At 40.1% G+C, this 21,675-nt stretch overlaps 1 protein-coding gene across 3 annotated transcripts in view; it reads left to right on the forward strand.

Moving 5' to 3' along the window:
* The window catches only part of LOC117257207 (growth/differentiation factor 11), a 40,006-nt gene that overhangs the window by 13,361 nt on the left and 4,970 nt on the right, over window positions 1–21,675 (forward strand). For all 3 annotated transcript variants that reach the window (XM_078164893.1, XM_033627199.2, XM_033627200.2), the window contains one exon: window positions 13,102–13,475. In XM_078164893.1, coding sequence (XP_078021019.1) covers window positions 13,102–13,475 — 374 coding nt within the window. The remainder of the gene's footprint in view (window positions 1–13,101; window positions 13,476–21,675) is intronic.

A 21,675-nucleotide genomic window follows, 5' to 3' on the forward strand; every position in this document is an offset into this window, starting at 1 on the left:
TTGAAACCACAAAATCTCTCCATACTGCTCATCTGTAGTGATCCAAGTGTCCTGAAGCCCCGACATAAAAAGTTGTTTGAACGTCATTTGAACTCTGTTTTTAGCCTCATTGTAGCCTGTAGTTCTAACTGTTTCTGTGTACACCGAGCTCACATGTGCGCACTTGCACGTGAGACCAGCGAAAGCACGTAAACACACATGAACGCGGTGCTCACGTCTCACGGTCTCACATAAGCGCACACACGTGAGCGTGGTGTACAGAGAGGCAGTTAGAGCTACAGGCTACAATGAGGCTAAAAACAGAGTTCAAATGACGTTTTTCCAAGCAACTTTTTATGTCGGGGCTTCAGGACACTTGGATCACTATGGAAGAGCAGCATGGAGATATTTTGTGTTTTCAGTTATGTGTGTTTTCACCTGAGCCTCCCTCAGCATATGGGTGAGTAGATAATGGCTGAATTTTCATTTTTGGGGGCACTATCCCTTTAAGGAGCCTTTCCGCCAAATGCAATTCAGAGTAGGCGTAAACAGAGAAAGTTGAAATATCTCCAATGCTGTGCTAAAGGGTTGCTGTGTAGTGGGCTGCACCAACAATGAATTCAAAAACACTGTTCTCCGATTTTCTCCTGATAGAAGGCTTTATGGCTCCAAGCTAAAGACCAGTCGTCACCAAGGCCACGCCCCCTTTTGGAGAAAGGGAATGCGCCGTCACATATAGAGAGAGAAGCTGTTACGTAGCAGGCAAACCAAGGCTTTAACACTGAGTGAATATTAAGTTGCTAAATGATGCCGGTGACAGTTACCACTGATGGACAGCTAATGTTAGCATGAGTGGGAGCTGCTGCAGTAAAGTTACAGTCATACAGTACAGCAGCATTAGATTCTCATCTCCAACTAAATCCAAGCCTAGATCAAACAGTTGGCTATTAACAGGTTGGTTAGACTGACACTTATGCTGATGATACCTGGTGATTCAGTCATCCATCCATTAATTCATTTTCATCTGCTTTCCGAGGCCGGGCTGCGGGGACAGCAGGCTGAGCAAAGTGCTCCAAACGTCCCTCTCCCCAGCAAGGCCTTCCAGCTCCTCACAGGGAATCCTGAGGCATTCCCAGGCTAGATGAGAGATATAAAATCCCTCTAGCATGTTCTGGGTTTTCCCTGGGGCCTCCTACCAGTTCGATGTGCCCCGAACACCTCTAAAGGGGGTGCCCAAGAGGCATCCTGATCAGATGTCCGAACCACGTCAAGTGGCCCCTTACGACGCGCAAAAGCAGCATCTCTCTCTCCAGATGTTGGAGCTCCTATGGCAAGCCGTTTTAACATTTAATTGCTAGACTGGATATTCATTACTGATATCTGCAACATAATTTTGCCTAGTCAAAACTCTTATTCAACATATCCCTAATTAGATTTTGCCTAGTCAAAACTCTAATTACAGATATCTGTAATTCAGTTTTGACTAGTAAGATTCAAACTATTTTGCCATTCATGTGTATGGGGTTTGTCATTATAGATATCTCCAATGTAGTTGCGGATATCTGCAACTGAATTGTGGATATCTGTAATTCCAGTTTGAGATATCTACAATTTAATTTTGACTAGTCATAATTCAAGTTCAAGATATCTTTAATTATCATCAATTGAAGATATCTACATGGTCCTTTCTGGATATCTTGAATTGAGTTTCAGATAGTCAGAATGACATTGTAGATATCTTGAATTCGAATTATGACTAGTCAAAATGACGTTGTAGATATCTGTAACTGAATTATGACTAGTCAAAATGATGTTATAGATATCCGCAACTGAATTATGACTAGTCAAAATGACGTTGTAGATATCTCAAACTGGAATTATAGATAGTCATAATGTAATTGTAGATATCTATAATGACAAACCCCATACACATGAATGGCAAAAATAGTTTGAATCTTACTAGTCAAAACTAAATTGACATTATAGAATATCTGTAATTCAGTTTTGACTAGTCAGAATGACGTTATAGATATCTGTCATTCAGTTTTGACTAGTCAAAATGACATTACAGATATCTGTAATTCAGTTTTGACTAGTCAGAATGACGTTACAGGTATCTTAAATTAAAATTCATACTAGTCACAATGACATTACTACTAGTCAAAATGACATTATAGATATCTATAATGGTAATTCCGGATAGTCGGACTTAGTGATTAAATGTTAAAACGGCTTGCCATAAGCTCCTCACCCTATCTCGAAGGCTGAGCTCACTCTATGGAGAAAGCTCATTTCGGTCACTTGTATCCACCATCTCATTCTTTCAGTCATTACCCAAAGCTCATGACCATGGGTGAGGGTCGTGTTGATTCAGTCCATCCACTTGAACGCGGGAAGACTGAAAGAACATGATGCCGATCAACCTTCATTTATTCTCGTAATGCAAATGCTCAGGTTCAGGCAAGGTCACAGAACAGACATTTCTTTAAAACAAACATTCATTTAGCAACAATTAAATGCTTGCATCAAATTGCACTGACATTAGTCAGATCTCCAGCTCTCTATCTCCAAAAAGGGGCACAGCCTTGACTTTTTTGAAGTCCCCGTATCTGCTGGTCTGATCTATAAATCTAGCTCAGTAAAGAGGAGCACCGTTGAGGCTTCATTGAAAACAGCCAAGACTTTATGTTGAAGTACTATTCACAAATTCTGAGGGCAAAAATCGGAAAATTCATTCACAGATGTTTTAAAGCTACATCATCAAAGTTCATCTCTGCATGCTCTGTCTGTTGCTCAGTGCCACGTCACATGTTTCATTGCTCTGATCGGTTGTAGCCCTATCCAGTTACATCTAAACGTGTGTCGATATACATCTGTTGATAACATCCTTTGGAAATTAAAAATTAGGGTTCCAGAGAGAGATGTTCCAGACTTACTTGCTTTTGCAGTTTGCTGTGGGGATGTCAGGCTAAGCATTATCATTTGGTTAAAGAGATACATGTGTCATCTGCATAATTAGGATAGGTGTTTTTATTATTATTTTTTATATATTTTTTATTACTCTGCATATTTGACAGTATCAAAAGTCATGTACAATATCAAGAACACGGGTGGCCTTGGGGGCAAAATTCTCACCTCAGCTCCCAGTAGTAGTACCCTGAGTATTCCAGCAGACACTATTGGCTGTGTTCACAATTGGGAAGCAGATGAGGGATCACGTTCTTGTCAGTTCACTAGTGTCAACCTACTGGTCCTCTGCAGTGAAAAAATAACATTTCACTACAAATAAAATCAGACATAAGGGACACAATACTATACATTTTACAGAAGAAAGAAGTAAATTAAACTCGGATTAGATGATTGTTGGGGTTTTTTGCAGCAAAATGTCATTCAACGATAAAAATGACACTTCACTACCTATCTATGGGATATCTTATGGATTAGGATATTAGCACAGGGGATGTGTCTAATGCAATGCACTGTTACAGCAGCTTAATGCAACTGTTGAATGATTTCCAAACACAGATGTACTGTGAGACAGTTAAACCTGGTTCTTGCCCTGGTTTCATGGATCTGCAAGTGTTAATATCTGTTTGTCCTCATAAAATGTAGCATTAACAAATAAGTTATGGTCCTTCCGTACATAACGTGACTCAAGCTCCACTTGCTGCTGCATTCAGCACACATCTCATCAGGTGTTCGGTGATGTTGTGGAGGACAGAGCAAAATATGTGGTTTTCAAAACCGCCTTTCTTTACCTAGTTGAACTTTGGGTGCGAGCTTGGCGAATGGTGTGTTGTGCCGTGGACGTGCTTGTCCGAAATGGGCTTTACAATATGAAATTATTCCTGTGTTCATCTCGTACATAAATGTACAACTCTTCAAAAAGTAACTTTGGATAAAGATAACTGTTTTGCACATGTCACGTGAAAGAATATTAGTGACCATGTTTCACCAGTGAGAAAAATGATCTCGGAGGTCGAACTGAGTCTTTGTAACTACAACCAAAATGTGTTAGCCAGTGTTTATACAGTATGTGTTGTCATCAGCCACATGTAACGTGAGATAATGTAGAACAGGCCTCTAGATAGGCAGGTAGGTTTGTAGAAGTGTGCTTCTTCCATGCAGTTTTAATTATAATCCCTCTGCCACAGGTTTTGCAGAACTGCTGAGATGAACAAAATGAGTGAACAGCCAGTAATCTGTCTGTCTTATATCGCTGTTAGCTATCAGGTGATATGAACTGAACTGCTTATGTTTCTGTTAAAGAGTAAAATCGTACTGTTGTTATTTTGTATCATACTAATGTTGCTGCAGAGTTTGTACATTGGATTAGTTGTGCTTGTCACCTTGAACAGCAGTAAATAAGTAAGTGGTAAAAGACCTGAACTAATGGTTAAATCAGTGTTGTTGCAGGCCAACAAGGTTTCTGGCAGTTGTTTTGCAGCTTTCCTTGGTGACATTAGTTACAGCACAGCGACTTGATGACCAGCAGTGCAGTGCAAGTTGATAAAGGGTGTAAATTTTGTGCTCGGGTTATTTAACTTTAATCAACAGATGTATCAGGTAACCAGTGAAGTAACTCAGCAGTTGCTTGAAGAAATATACAATAGGGAACATTATCATCATGCTCAGTGACATAATGTCAGCCTGCAAACCCAGAGATGATCTGTGTTGCATCTGTATAAGTTTTAAGTTTCTATCATCTGAGTAATAACGGCTGAAATTCTAACCGCCTCTCAAGTGTTTATTCTCTTCCTTCCGTTTTCCATCAGTCACCTCTAAGCTCCGTCCCTGCTGAAGCCTTCGCCTCGGGGCTTCTGCCATTTCTGAAATGATAGTCTCTCAGGAGGGTCACTGCCAAATTGAATGCCACACACACTCGGGTAAACAAACACACTGTTAAGTTGCAGCACATTTCAGATAGAGTCCAAGGCTAAGAATTACATTTCCAACAACAAAATTTTTGTTTCAGCTTTGCGAATGATGTCTTTCAACTTGGTGAAGATTCAGCTGATTGAATGAATATCTGATTTTTTTTAGATTGAAACACACACTGATACTATCCCGGTGTATTCTGGGAAACTTGGCCGGAGCTAATGTAAGAAACAAAGCCAGAAAAATGTGAAATCTATAACAATAACCACAATTTAAATAGCATTAAAGGGACATACATGTCAGAACCTCATACTAACCAAATCAAAACTGCTACTTCTGATCGGCACAAGTTAACAAACTCTGCTCAGTTTTATTTTAGTTTTCCTCTTGTCATGTGAAAGACTTTCTCTGTACTTTTACAGACATGACATGTATTGGAACATATTGAGCAGAGGGCTAAAATGCACTGCAAGTATGCAGGATCATCTTGAAATATAACAACTGTTTACTGTTGTCTTAGATTGTCATCTTGCAGTGGTGTTTTGTTTAAATACAGTGCAAAAAACACGTTAGTATTCATTCATAATCTGACTAAAGTGTGTCAGCAGTTCAAAGCAACAGCACTATAAAACGGAGCCTGCAAATCAGTCAGAGCCATCTTTCTATCTTGTCTTGTCTAGATATCTGCTTTATATAAAATGTGTTTTAAAAAAAAAAAAAAAGTTTGGAATTAACTTTTGAAAACAGAGCATAACGTTGTCTTCTGGTGTTACCATCTCGCATGTATGTGTAAATGCACACAAACACAAGTGGTGAGACCCCAGCATGCTTCCTGCTGTCCAGCTGTCCACCTTATTGCAGTTCACTGCACGCTCGCTCTTTTCATCCTCCGTCCCCGTCCTGCTCGAGATGTCCCGCAGACGTTCCCCTCATAATACAAACACACATAACCCCAACACTAAAAACAATGAGTGTGTTTGCTAAAGACGGTCAGTTTGGAGCTTGTGTGTGTCGTGTGTTTATGTGTAGCTGCATGTTTCCGTGTGTGTGTGTGTGTGTGTGTGTGTGTGTGTGTGTGTGTTCACTGAGCTAGAACAGGGAGCATTAGGAGGTGTCTTTTGTTGCTCCTGGGGGGCTACTGTGCTCAGTCCTAATAGGAGTCTTGTGCCTGCCGTTGTCCCAGGGGAGGGCTTCTGAATGAGGGGGTCTAACTTCACACACACACACACACACACCCCCTCCTCTCCATCCCCAGCTCGAGCGCGGCCTCCCCCACCACCCTCTCCCGTCCCTTGGGACTGACCGAGAGACAAAGAGGGAGTGGGGCTGGGGTGGGATGGGATGTTTGAGGGGGTGCACTGTGGCCCCTGTCTTATTAGAAGGGTCGTGAACGTGTCACGATGATTAATATGCCGAGGTGCGCGGGGATACCCTAGAGTCACATTTATTCAACACGAGGGCTCCCAAACACACAGTCACCACAAAATGGCACATTTGCATTTCCCATTAAGAAAAGAAAATATAGATATATATATGCAAATGGAACTCCTATCTGGGTTTATACCATTTTGCATTATCCATTTGGACATTAACAATAGATGACCATTTCTCTGCAAACCTCATTTTAGCTGCAGATTTTCCTCTGACTGGGACGTGTTACGGCACGTGTACACCACTGCCTTTCAAGAGTTTGGAAAAAGAAGAGAACTCCAATGAATTTGTGTTTTTGATATGAGATAGAAGTGTAAAGGTCATTTTTTAATTCATAAAATCCTGTCACACAGTTTACTATAAAACAAATTCATCATTTTTACTTTGCTATCTGATATTTGGCAAAGAACATTAAATAATTTTGATGTAAAGACATGAAACATTTTTTGGTGTTCAAGTCTTAAACTATCATTTTAAGCTTTCTCATGTATTTGATCATGTTATAGTAACTGGGTGGGGAAACTGTAATTGCAGTATTGTGAGGCTGGTCTTTGATGCTAAAGTTTATAGCAGCAGCACAGAAATCAGTCAGAAAAAAGTAGAAACCTTTTGTGAACTCTCTTTCAATACTTTTTTCTATGTGACTCGTGGAAATCAAAGATAAATATCCATTTGATTAATCAAGAGTCGACAATTTTTACCACACTGCCAACATTAAAGCCCCCTCACTTGTAACATGTGGTAACTATTTATTGTATAACTTCACCTGAGCGTCCCCTCTCCATCTGTTTTCAACTGTTTAACTGGCTCAACGTTGCTGCATCTGATTATTAAAAGAATTTAACTTTGAAACAGGCTATAGTCATATTAAAATGGACAGATGGCATGGCGAATAAACCCTTATATACTATATGTTTCCCCCTAACATACACGTATAGGAGGGCTGTGGGCTAACTGTGGGACACAGGTACCCAGGGAGTCCACCAGATGTTTGATAGGCTCACCTGCAAGCCTGCTGTGTGCTGGCAGTAAAATTCATGCGCTACATATGCTGCAATTATACCACAGGGAAATAAGCTGCTGTAATAATGAAGTAGGCCGGGAACATGAGGAGGGAAAGCAAATAAGCCTGTTTCCTTTGCAAAAACACAGCCTCTGTCCATACTTCACTCGACTTGTCTTCTACTTTTTAAGTAAAATAAGTGTTATTACTGCACAGGGACTAGTTTTCATCTTCAGTTTGGCCAAGCATGAGAGAGGTGTCGTTGCTCCAGTAGGTGGTGCTGAAAGCAAAATCAGAGTCCTCACTGCAGGATAGAAGTCAGAGTGTTGAAACACTGAAGTATAACTGAGCAAATTGTTCAGGAAATTAAGCCATAAAAAACAGTCCTGGAGTTGCAGTAAAATTATGAGCTCTTTTAGCAATAACATGTCATGGCAGCTGGAGCAAAGTTAGCTCAGGTCAAAGCATTAAATGTCCCACTGGTTTTATGATCTTTACAAGCTAGCTTTGCTCGTTCTGCACAAGTGGAATGCTCTGCCAAGACGCGGGGTGTAATTAAGCTGCAGGCATTCATCCTCCGTGCTCTGCCTCTTACTTGTGCACTTACAGGATCTATAAAGGCACAAATTGATTTCACCTATCAATGCAGTCATTGTTTAACATGACGTAGCTCATATGTTGTGCATGTGTGTTTAATAACCGGGGGTCCTAACTGGATCACGGCGCACGGGCCCTGCTTCTCAGATTACTCCTGCTCAAGAAAAGGCCTCTGCTCCAGAAGCTGAACCATTTCAGCTCTGCTGTGTTTGGTGTTTGTTTTTTTTTCTTCCCAACAAAAGCGATTAAAACTGTTTGCAAAGGAAGAGCCGGTGTGTGTCGGTCCCCATCTGCAGCGATTAAAAACAACAAAAAGTAGTAATCACAAGTAAACCCCAAGCAAACTGCAGAATCATTCATTCCCGGTTTTGTGCTGATGAGCAAACACAACACTACCCACGTTAATTGCTGTGACCCCAGCAACCCACCAAAAGGAACATTGACATATTGTTTGTCCAGCGTGAGACACTGTATAATTTACACTCGCTAATGACTGTCCCTGGAAATACAGGCTGAAGGACCACGTCTGTCCCCGGCTTGGCCCTTATTCAATGTTCGCCCTGGACTCTTCTAATGGATAGTCCATCTGTACCTCGGTGAATTCATATCCCTCAATGCATGCCCATAATTCAATTACAAGACTTGTTTAGTGTAAAAAAAAACTAAACAAAACAGCCTGGTGCACTGTTCTCTCCTCGTCAATTGTGGTTTGATAAACAATTCACTATTGGCTGGAGAATCTCCACCCTAATCAAAACAAAAACAAACTGTGGCTGATTCAGCACTGTTGTGTTGCAGAGATTTTAGATGATTCTCTGTTGTTTTTCTTTTTCTTTTCTTTTTTTTTTTTAAAAAGGCGTGTGGTGAAGAAAGACATATTACCATTGCCATGGGGTCGACCTTGACCTTCAAACTCAATCTGGCTATTAGGGCTGCCCCTCCCCAGCACCCCTGAGATGTAAAGAGGCTGACGGTTTTGACCCCTGATCCCATTTCTTAACTAGGCTGAGGTGCCAAATAACCTTTTGACCCAGGAAGCATTTGCAGGTTGCCTGAGCAACCTCAGATTTAGCAATGATTGACAGCTCCGAACTGTTTTTTTTTTTTTTTAGTTTTTTATCTGCTTCTTTTTTTTTTTTTTTTTTCAAACGAAGGAACAACAACGCTCCTCTGTGAGATGAATAACAGAAAACAGCAGTTTATTTGCAAAAAATCTGGAGTTGTAATACATCAAATATGCTCAATAGAAAATGGGCAGATTAGATATTCTATTGTACTCAGTTGGCACATTATTATGCCAGATAGATGCAGAATAAATTTCCCTTAATAAATGAACGCTTTACATGGAAATGAATGTATGAATGCAATGGATGGATGTCATTATATCAGATGGAGGTCTATGTAAATGAACCATGAGCAGATTTGACATGTGGTGCAAATCACAGAAACACCAGAGCCGGGGATCACGACAGGAATAAATCTGCCTATTTTAAGAGACGCCTTGTGTTCTTTGACATAACCCTTAATCCACTCCCCAAATATATTTTCAACAAGGGCGAGCCGTCGCTAAAATAAACTTGCTTCAGTTTTTGCTAGTTGTAATGTAGGGGTAGACCATTTCATTACGATTGACCCAGGGGAATCTAAGGTTACCATCTGGCCACTGGCCACCATTACTGATCCTTGTTTTAATATGCAAATATATCTGTTTTTCCAACCTTGATGTAATCACAAATGTAACCTGACTGAATGGACCGAACAACAGGACCATGTGCACATGTGATAACGGACAGCTTTCATGCACATGTGGCTAAAATCTGCAGTTGGACAGAGAATGGCAGTCCGCTTAGCCACACCCACACACACAAAAAAAAGCAGTGTTCAGATTCAGTGTAGGGACTCCCATTTTACATGGTATGACAGATACTGATTATCCTGTCTGGGTTAAGATTTTACTTTTTGGGGGGGTTAATGACATGGACTCAAACTCAACATCAGAGTCCAGTGTGTAGGATTTAGGGGGATATAAGGGCAGAAGTGGAATATAAGATTCATAGCAGTGTTTTCTTTAGCGTATAATCACCTGAAAATAAAGATTCTTGTGTTTTTGTTACCTTACAATGATCAGTTTATACGTATCTACACAGGGAGAGGATCCTATTCTACAAAGTCCCAAAGTGTTCTCATCCTAATGTGTCAAATATCGCTGCTTTGTCAGTGGACTTTCATGTCTAAATATGACGTACTAAGTAACCTCTTGCATCTGTTGTTGACATGCCGGGATAGCGTGTGTATTTACACTTGTTACATGCATTCTGTCTTTTCAAAATACACTTCTGTTTTCACAGGAAAACAGTTTCTGCTTGTTGGATACATACTTTTTTTTCTCTTCAAAATAAACTTACAATGTAAGTTTTTACATTTATTTCCTTGTGCAACAAAACCACATGGTAAAGTCTGGGCAATAAAAGCATGTGGCTTGGTTTAGAAAAAAACTTTGGAGACCGCGAATACAGCAGACTCCCAAGTGAAAGTCCAGGGTTTGTTGGACCCATCCACCCCCACTCCTGCCCGCCCCATAGAGACTTTCCAGCTCTTCATTTTACGCAGTCGCCAGCGGCTTTACAAACTGACAGCGTCATATACAACCACAAAAGGTCCCTTTTTGTGTTGGTATATGACGCCAAAATCAGTGACAAAGCAATGTTATTGGATAAGTTGGGAATGACAACGGACTGGGAGTCCACCATGTATGTTTTACTGTAGCCCAGACTGGACAAACCAAACACTGGCTCCAGATAGGGCCATTTGTGTTTTGGCATTGGCCATCGTAGCTCTCCTGCATGCCTGGCACATGGGAGAAGTTTCATTTGATTGCAGTCTGCAGCATCACTGCCAGATGCCAGTAAACCTTACGCACTAGACCTTTAAGTTTTAAGATCTAACTAATACTCACCACAACAAAAAAACGTATATATCGTACCACTGTTATTGCATAAAGTTTACAACAGTGGTGTATTACTGAGCTGGAGTTACACAAACACGTTATCCCTTCTGAGTGACGTGTAGTTCTGTGGTACAGTAGTCTCTGGCTTTCAGATCAGTGTGTAGAACACGTGCACATTTCTCTTGTCAAGGTGCTGAATCCAAAAAACTGCAGCTGTTATATATTATTCTTTAAAATTTCTTATTTAATACATTAGGAAAAGTACAGCGTTTGTCTCTTTGTCAGGCGTGGATGATCAAAAGGAACACTTTGCTGATTTTCTACCAGCTTTGTATCATGTGTGAGTGTGGGTAGTATGTGTAAATGAACTGTGGTAAACTTCCTTCCATCTTGACAGCGCCCAGATATCCCTGCTCATCTGTCAGCTTAAATCCAGGGCTGTTGCTCGAACTACAGATTGTGCTCCTGCATTAGGATAAAAAGAGTATAGAAGCAGATCAAGAGGGAAATATGCCTCTATTACTCCCTGTCTCTCAAACTCAACTCAAACAGTAAAACTAAGCTGTGCTAATGAAATATGGACTAAGATTATGTTACTGTGTTGCCTATTTCTTGCTTAAAATGTCTTCAGAAACATATTTTAACTTACTGTTTAACTATTATTCAAGATTGTTTGTCACCAGACGGACACCATATTGTTTTCGGACTGGAAATTTGCATTAAGTCAACCACCAGTGGGAATGTTTATTTGTCTGGTGCAGCATAGAGCATTCTCATAGTTGCAGCTTTTCTACCTCTTGAGCAAAAGCAAATGCCACAGCCCTTTATCACAGCATAGACAGCCCAGTTTAATGGAAGGACCACATCCAGCAGTGAAATACTTCTTTAAATAGACTTGTTGTGTCATTGAAGAAATTGCTTTAATAACAAACATTGTACTTCCTATCCTATCATCCCTAAACAATTAAAAAGTGCTCCTGTTAGCAGCTTAACATCATTTTGGTGTGGGTTATGTAGTTTAAAATGTTTGGTGATGGATTAAATCAAAGTAAACACAGAGAAGTCGGGTGTTAAAATGTCCTAACTTACACACTCAGATTTGACTTTTACTTGCGTTATTTTGGTTTTTTTTTATAGATATTTAAAGGTGAACTATGCAGAAATTGTCAACTGCTGCACAGTATCACCAGCAAAAGTAAAAGTGAAAGCAAACACCAGATTCACTCTTGTTTTATAACGAGCTGTATCTGCTTGGCGTTTTTCTTTGCATTTTTTTCAGCGCTGTATCTGTGATGTTGGTAGCCTCCTCGTGCTTCTCACAGTCTGGCACCTGCTCACTACCTTTTTATAAAGTCCCAACGTCACCTGCCCAGGAGCGTCTGAACACAGCAAATTAAGAAGAAAATAAAATACAGGCAGAGGGCAAAGTCTCTGCAGAAAATACACTGTCACACACTTCTAGTTCATCAGTGATGATTGAGAGGGATTTCTTTTGTATGAGTCCTGCACAGCATGCCTGAGCATTGTTGGTGTGAGCCTGTTATTCCACACATGATAATAATAAACAAGCTGAACTGGAACTTGAAAATGTTGTGGACTCTTTGTGCCCCTTCCTAAATTCTCCTTTATTATGAAAAGTCTTTGCTTGGCTCTGTCAGAGAGGATGCCTTTCAGTTGTCTGGCTGGGTATGATTGAAATTATTAACGAATCATAAATGAAGAGAGTCGTTTGTTTCTTTGGTGAATGACTGAGCGTGGATGCAGCCATGTCTGTTTTATGTGTGCTGGTCAGCTTAAATACATATTTCTGAACCCATCAGTCAGACCCAGGGTATTTTTCATTCCATGGTTTCAAACAGTGGAACCTATGTTGAGTTAATCAAAGATTATGCATTTGCTGTTCCAAATACTGTGTTTTGGTCTGACCTTTTTTGATAATAACCCCTCTGATGCACAGGAAGTGATGTGTTTGGGGCCAGTGATGCACGAACAGAAAAGAGCACTGCCTGCAGAGCAAAGAAAACTGGGAAAATCGGAGTTGCTGTGATGTTTATCACCAAAGATGAAGCCGAACTAAAAAAAACTGTTGCAATAAAATGTATTTTGGCACACACATTACAAAATGTGTGCAAAATGCTATGATATAATACTGTATATATATTTCTGGGGGGCCTTTTTATGCCTTTTGTTGATCGTTGTTTCTGGACATGTACCAGGAACAGTGTTCACTACTATCTGAATGATGATGATGCCCTCTTTTCCACAGCGGAGCCCCTGGTGCAGGTGAACGGGAAGCCGAGTTGCTGCTTCTTCAAGTTCAGCCCCAAACTGATGTTCACCAAGGTGCTGAAGGCCCAGCTGTGGGTGTACCTGCGGCCGCTGCAGCAGACCTCCACCGTCTACCTGCAGATCCTCCGGCTGAAGCCCGTCACGGAGCAGGGCAGCCGCCACATCCGCATCCGCTCCCTCAAGATAGAGCTCAACTCCAGGGTCGGCCACTGGCAAAGTATTGACTTTAAGCATGTGCTGCAGAACTGGTTTAAACAGCCCCACACCAACTGGGGAATCGATATCAATGCCTTTGATGAGAGCGGCAATGACCTGGCAGTTACCTCGCTGCGACCCGGGGAGGAGGGACTGGTAAGGACCCTCAGACCTGTCCTTGGGGCAGGGTGGGAACACTTCTCTCATAGCTCAGATTTATGCAAACATAAATCCAGATTTTAAGGAGGTCAGCCAAAATCATGTCAGAGTAAAAAACAATATTCAAAGAGAAATGTGGATGTGTATTGATCACTGCACTAAAATTGACTTATAGTCACTGAAAAACAGAAAGATGGCACTGATGTCATCCAGCATATCATCCTCCTTTCTCTCTCTCTCTGCATCTTTTCTGTGAACCTCTGCTGTCAACTAAAACTAAAAACTTAAAATAGAAAAGTTTGGGAGTTAAATATTTACACAAAATGGTGAGCAGTCCCTTTCTAGGGAGGATCAAATACAGGCTCCTATACTGAAGGCTTTGTCTTGTCAAGCTAGTTATGACATTTGACATTGCCCTGCAATATTTGTCTTCCATCCTTTATGCTTTATATCACTCAGATTTTAAAAAGTTTCCAGCCATTATAAGTAGTTAAAGTGTGCTACTGTGTTTTAGATTTCTGAATACTGTTTTTCTACCTTATGGGCAGCCACTGCTTATTTAATTTCAATAATTAGCTTGCACAGACTTCAGACTTGCATGTGTCATGTTAAGTATTACAGTGAACATCAGATTCTAAAACCTGTTTTACATCCACACACACAGAGCCTTTACAAAGATTGAAGCCCAAATTATTTTCACAGTAAGGAATCGTTCATCTTAAAGGGACAGTTCACCTCGAATCAAAACTACATGTTTCTCCTTTTACCTGTAGTGCTATTTATCAGTCTAGATTGTTTTGGTGTGATAGAAATGTCTGCCATCTCTCTAGTATAATGGAACTAGATGTCACTTGGCTTGTGATTCTCATAAGTTTGATAGAAAGAAAATAGTACCTACATGAACCTGCTCACAACAAGGTCTGTGGATTATCTTTAGTAACTGGGTCGTGATTTCGGGAAAGAGACATTGCTGTTGAGTTTTTCAAAAGCAGGTTTTTGGCTCTTTGAGTACCACAAACCTAGTGCCATCTAGTTCCATTATACTGGAGGGAAGCCAAACATCTCTACAGCTGATATCCCCAATATTCAGCAACTCACACCAAAACAATCTAGACTGATAAATAGCACTACGGGTAAGAGGAGAAATATATATTTTTGATTTTGGGGTGGACTGTCCCTTTAAGCGAGTTTTCAGCATCTGTAAGTTGTCCAGAAGCTGCACAGGAGGGAAACAAATTCTCAATGGATGAGATACTGTATGAGCACCACAAAAAGAACAGGGTTGTATCATGTCGCATCAGTCTGCATCAGAAATACTAAAAAAATAGCAAATACTACAATATATTGTTGATATTGATAGTGATAGGATATTCAGTGTGCACCAGACTGACCTCAAAATCCATGTTTTGAGCCACAGCTAAAGCAGCTACACTTCTGAAAAAGCACGATGGTCTCACACAAACCTGCAGCGGTTACAATGTTTTTGTAAAGCTGACTTCACTCCAGCAGCCTAAATCACAAACTCACACTGTTGGGAGAGCAGCTTCCCTCTGACTTATGTCACAGGTTCACCTCAAAAACACACATGGGTTTGTTATGTTAGCTAAAGACACTGACTGTAAATCTCCACACAGAAAGGACTGCAGGCATGAAACGGCAGGCATCTGTTAAAGGCTGGACTCCAAAACCCCCATTTCTGTTACTTTCGAGTGTGCATGCCTTCAAAAGTCAAACCTTTAGCTTGTTGTAGGAAGAGCTGTACTCTGTGTCAAAAGTGTTGATAATTCTGTACTTCAGTGATATCCATATCCCCAAATGGTGAATTTGAAAAAAAACAAGACATAGACTACATCTTAAAATGGAAAGTTTATTGTATCATCCTAGATTTTGGAACCTAAATACGTCACCACTTGCTATCTGAACGTTTCAGTCGTGACCACTCTATATTTAGTTCAGTCCAGGGAGAACACAGCTGCCTTGTTTAGATCAGCGTTCACCATTCACATGTTCTTAAAGGAACACTTCATCCTCAAAATGATAATTTGTATATCACTTACTGACTTCGTGTTACAATAAAAGTAAAAAAATTTTACGCATTCCTCCACGATGACTGAAAAATCCAAAAACAGAAAAAGATTCTTTCTGAACTGGAGTAAAAGGGGAGCCGTGTTTAACAATAACAAAACTATGACAAAACATCTGTTTCCAAACTCACAAATCTTGTGCAGTATAATCAAAGTTTCATTTCTCCAGTCGTATGCTCAGTACTTCCCAAACATGCATTTTAGGTAAAACCTTACTATTTAAAACACTTAAGCAAACATGTGATTGAACTCCGCTCGTGCATTCTATTGAGCAAAGGTTAAACACATGCGCTTGCCCCAGGTGCGCTTTTCATCGGTGTGTGAGATTGTTGATGTATAAGTGTTTTAAATAATAATGTTTCATTAAAATGCGTGTGTTTGGGAAGTACTGAGCATACGACTGGATAAATGAGACTTGGATTATACTGCACGAGTTGTGTGAGTTTGTAAACAGATGCTCTGATGTAGTTATGCTGTTGTTAAATGGCCCCCTTTTACTCCAGTTCATTAAGAATTTTCTCAGTTTTTGGATTCTTTGACCACTGAGGAGGCGTGCAAGAAACACATGGCAAGTAACTGATAAAAAAAATATTATTTTGTGGGTGAAGTATTCCTTTAATTTTTCCCTTTAATCCTAAATGTAATGTATATACTTTTTGCAAAATGTGAATAGATCATAAACTAATGTTCCTCTGAATAGTATGGGCATTTCTTTAGCCTCATGTTGAGAGGATGCTCCTGGGCCTCAAACCCTGAGAACAGTTTTTTTTAATATATGTTTTTACTTTGATATACTAGGTTTATATCCACTGTAATGGGTGGGTTTACACGGATGAGTTCAAACTTCAGTCTTAAAGCAAAACCATCCGTGAATCATTAATCTAGTTAGAAATCCCAGAGTTACTGCGACTGACAGTTACATACAACATCTATGTGAATTATGTAGGCCACTTGTCCCCATTAAGCAACACCAAATATTTACTAAGTGGTCATTTGGGTCAGATCTTCACAACACATATCAGAGGTCAGCTCTGGTGTCTTGGCCAATAAATCTCTGCCCTCTGAGCACACAGCAGTGTGCAATATTATTCTTGACTGGAAAAAAAGGAAAAGATCAAAAACACAGGCAAGCGTACCAAAATAAAACAAAACACAACAAGCAAGGAAAAAGTCAAACTCTGCTTCTCCCTGATCCTCTGGGTCTTTTTTTCTGCAACAAAAGCCCTAAAGGCCAAGCTGACATGGTCTCACCCCAACGGCCTTTCAGCTTATTTCCTCTTTTGAATGCGTCACAAAAAACTGTGCTGGAGCCCAGCTGGAATCACTGTGGGGAGAGGAAGGCTTTGTAAAACAAACATGATGGAGTAAAATATTTGATCCGCTTGCTTTGCCCAAAGGTCAAATTTATGGCAGCCTGCAGATGACCTCCTGGGTCACGCATCAAACCAAGTATACCAAGTCAGCCATCAGTGTTAGAAAAGTAAAGTGTGTGAATCGCTGCTCAAATGGCACGTTGTGCTCCTTCTTTAAAAATGACAAATAAATTCATATGTTTTCATGAAATATCAGATAAGTAGGTTTTTGATTTTAAGCATTTCCTATTTTTCTTTGCACTTTCGCCACCTTTCAGGTCATCCAAGTGTTGATCTTAGAAAAAACTGGCAGCCATTAGCAACTGTTCGTAATGCTAAACTAAATCATACAGTAACTCTTTGTTTAACCAATGTCATATAAGGTGAGATGCTGGTGGATCTTAGGTTTAGGAAAAGAAACATGGTGAGGACGTACCTTAAAATGACTCAGAGTTCATTCAAAGTTCACAAGGTTCTGAACAGCACTCTCCAGGGGAAGGTCCTGGTGGGAAGTCTGTGTTTTGTGACCCATCATTCACCCGACTCTTCCTCCTGGGACCACTTCCTTCTTTACTCCCCTCAGCGCATTGGTCACGTCATAGCAGCCTTCCCAAATACATGGGTTACGCACAAATTACTGGCTCATGATTAAGTGAAATATGCATGAACTTTATAGTGTTACTTTGCGTCGGCAGAAGTACAAACAGTGCATGAGAACTTACCTGATATCAGACAGAATAGTCAGCTTGTTACACGCAGTTCCAATCTTCAGTCTCACATTGTGTTCACTCTGTGGGGGAGGAGGATTTGATTTTCCCCAACCAGTCACTGAAGACAAACATATCCACTTGAATCTGCTGTCATTTTAGGTCCACACTGATGCATAGCCATGCCAATACATCTGTTTTAGTAAGTGACTTGTTATAGTAAGTAATAACAAGTGACGAAGTTGGGTGATTTTGAGAAGACATGTCGATTTAGAACAGCCTTCATAGCAGTGTCTATCTTGCCTGTGTCTTGTCTACGTAACTTTTTTTAAACGTTGCACAAATAATTGATTTTGTATCTGGACTACAGATACAAATTGAACAGTTACAGATTGAAATACTGGTGGAATTAGCCAGGAAATATTTCTACCTATGTTGAGCAGATAGTCATAACACAGCAGAGCTGCCTGACATGTTGAAACTGAAAGACTTTGCTTCTTTGGTTTTCTTTTGTTTGTTTGTTTGTTTTAATTTACTGACTGACATCTCAGTTGACATCGCCACTTTGTTTTCATCTTTTGGATATCAAGACTGAAGCAGAAATAATTTTTACAGTAAAGGATGTTTCATGGTAAAGGCACAGTTGACCCTCAAATCAAAAACACATATTTTTCTTCTTACCTGTAGTGTTTTTTAGCAATCTCGATTGTTTTGGTGTGACTTGCTGAGTGTCGGAGATATCAGCTGTAGAGATGTTGCCTTCTCTCAAATATAATGGAACTCAATGGCACTCGGCTTGTGGTGCTCAAAGTGCTGAAAAGATACATACATTTAAAATACACTTGAAGCTCAACAGCAATGTCTCTTTCCAGAAATCATGACCTGGTTATTTAAGATAATTCACGGACCTTCCTGTGAACAGTTTAATGTAGTAACTATTTTCCTTCTACTGAAATACACCAACTGTATCACTGCACAAAAGGAAGTGTGTATCTACTGCTAGCTCACCTAGTGCCACTGAACTAGCTAACATTACAGTTCAGCCAAGGAGGACGCCATTAATGTTTACATCTCATGCTGTCACGAGCACGAGCCTCCCGTCCATGAGCAGATGCCAATACTGGAAGGTCTGTGGATTATCTTGAGTAAAGGGGTCTTGAATCCTGGAAAGAGACATTGCTGTTGAATTTTTATTATGTTGAAGAGAAGACAGACATCTATACACCTGATATCTCCAACACTTGACAACTCACACCAAAATGATGTAGACTGATAAATAACACCACAGGTAAGAGAAGAAATTGATGGATTTTGGGGTTGAACTGTCCTGTTAAACCTAGCATCAAAAATATTATGTCAGGGTCAGTCAGGATATAAGTATGTTTTCAAATACGAGGCATAGCCAAGACCAAAAGCACTATCTTGTTTCTTTCAGTACAGTGAAATCACCACATCGACTAGCATTTATTCAGATACACTTGCATTCTTACATAAAATTGCTCTGTTTTGTAATGTTGTCTCTCACACATAATCACAGAATACTATGTAATGAACACTTAAATTCACTTTGCACAAGCAGTTTCATAAGCAGTTTCTAGCTGTACTTTGGCAATCAAGTCTCAAAAGTACTTAAAGGGCAACTACGTCCATTTTCAAAATTCATACATGTTATTCATATGGTCTAAGACAGTCCAAAAATTCAAATACTTAAACTGACATTTATGACGTCATAGGGTATAGTCCGGAGCTGCTTCACAGACAATTAATTGGGAAATGAGATGACACTGAGAGCATCCAAAGGAATGTTTTGAGTACATGGGTGCATTTTCTGTTTCAGATCTGAGAACATTACAACAGAATAAAGCTCATTTGGGTATTAAAATAATAACATTCTTTGGCTCCACAAATTCAGGCTGCTATGAACTTTCCTAGGCCATGGAAATAATATATTGGAATATTTAATTTAGGTGGTGTTCTCCTTTAATGCTGAGCTACTGAAGTATTAGATACAGTTTGTAGCTTGTAGTCCAGTTTCTGTGAGTATGTGGGTGAGTTGACACATGGATTCAACACAAAATACGTGTACTTGTTAATTGATTGTGTGTGTGTGTGTGTGTGTGTGTGTGTGTGTGTGTGTGTGTGTGTGTTTGTGTCTTTACTTGCAAAACAGGCCTATTTTCACATTAGTCCCTCTGAATTGCAACAGCTGGAAAAGCACAGGTGGAACTACACTGAAAATGGCAGTGAGCCATTATGCACAATAAAAAAGCCCTAGAACTTGTCAAACTAAATGGGATGCAGCCATTATTAATTTCATTAATAAACATTTTTTGAGAATCCTACTCCTTTTGGGATGTTTGGGCCAAAATGAAACACATGAATGAAAAATAATTTTTTTTCAATAATTGCTATGAACTCTTTATAAACTCTGTCTATAAATTGCAGATACAGATTACAGTGATACCTAAGTCTAAGTGGAGCATTGTAACCAGTCTTACATCAACAGTCTAAGAAATTAAAGGAATAGTTCCTTATTTTGGGGAAATACACGAGAGATGACGAAATCAATATAACTATCATGTTTGTTCATTAGATACATAGCTAAGGCTGGGAGGTGATTGGTGATTGGCTTAGCATTAGCATAAAGACTTGAAACGGGAAAACAGTTAGCCTGTTAGTCTGTTAAACAATCTGCCTACCGGCATCTGTTTTGTTTAATCCGAACACAAACAGAACTATAAAAAGGACGCTTTGAGGTTTTAAGGAGACTTACTTACTCAACAATTTCTTGGCAAATAACCGCAGGGAGCTGTAACTTCCCAGAGTCTTGTCGTTGCCAAGAGGTTGCTGGGTAACCAGCAGAAACACAGAAGGGCTGGGTGGATGGATAAACTGTTGTTCATCATGAAGTTACAGTACGTAACTCCCCCTTTAAGCACAACTTGTCATTTTATGCTTCTGTTTGTGCACAGATTACAACAATAAGACACAACATGTTAATTAGTTAGTTTTAGAGGTGTTGGTGGCCATATTTTTTTAAACTTTTGAAAGAGCAACACTAGCTGTTTCCTCCTGTTTGTAGTCTCTATTCGAAGCTAAGCTATTAACCTCCTGGCTCTGGCCCTTAGTAAACAGAAAGACAATAGGGTAAATAGGCGTATCTCCCCTGAAAGACATTAAAGGTTCAGTAGGTTACCTTTATGAAAATGACGTTTTGTCATTTTGTAAACACTGTCACTATATCCTGACAGTAGTACATGAGACAGATAATCTGTAAAAAAATCTGGTTCCTCTGGCTCCTCCTAGTGATCCTAGTGGTAAGAAGAATTGCAAGAATCCACTGTGCCTGAACAAAAACAACCAATCAGAGCCAGGAAGAGTGTCTAACGCAGTGTCATTCATTGCTCATGCCCATGCGGCACCACACCCTTGCCCTTGGTATGCTGTTATTTAAGCCCCTTTCCCACTGCACAAAAAACCCGCTAACCCCCCGCTAACATCTGGCTTTTCAGTGTAATGGGAAAGGTCGCCATCGGCATTCACAGCTGGGTCAGATGACTCTGCAGTGGACACAGGTAGTAATCGGCTCCGGTTTTGATTAGCATTGATGGAAACACAACACCCAGGTGAACACGGTGATTTAAATCCCTCTACCAGCAAAACGCAATGACACGCTGCCATAAAATACCATCTCCGCCCAAGCAGCACTCAAACATCGTCCCAAATTAGTTGAATAAATCAGAGATATATAAAATATATAAAAGAAGTAACCATCATAAGATTTTTCACAGGCCTCCATGCTGCTCTCTGCTTTTTGCTAACCTGTTTTCCGGGCTGTCAGTGACGTCGCATACACGGCTGTAGTCTACTGGCAATAGGAAAGTCTATCCAACATATTCTCACTCACAACTCGTCACACAACACATATGACACGCTAGTCATCATGGGGGCTCCTGTTGTTGACATTCTAGGATGCCGTGTCAATTTACGATTGTTGCATGAATTGTGCCTTTTCAAGAAACACTTCCATTTTCACTAGAAATGTACGGTTTCT

Source organism: Epinephelus lanceolatus, chromosome 1 (assembly GCF_041903045.1).
Source record: "Epinephelus lanceolatus isolate andai-2023 chromosome 1, ASM4190304v1, whole genome shotgun sequence".
NCBI classification, from domain to species: Eukaryota; Metazoa; Chordata; class Actinopteri; order Perciformes; family Serranidae; genus Epinephelus; species Epinephelus lanceolatus.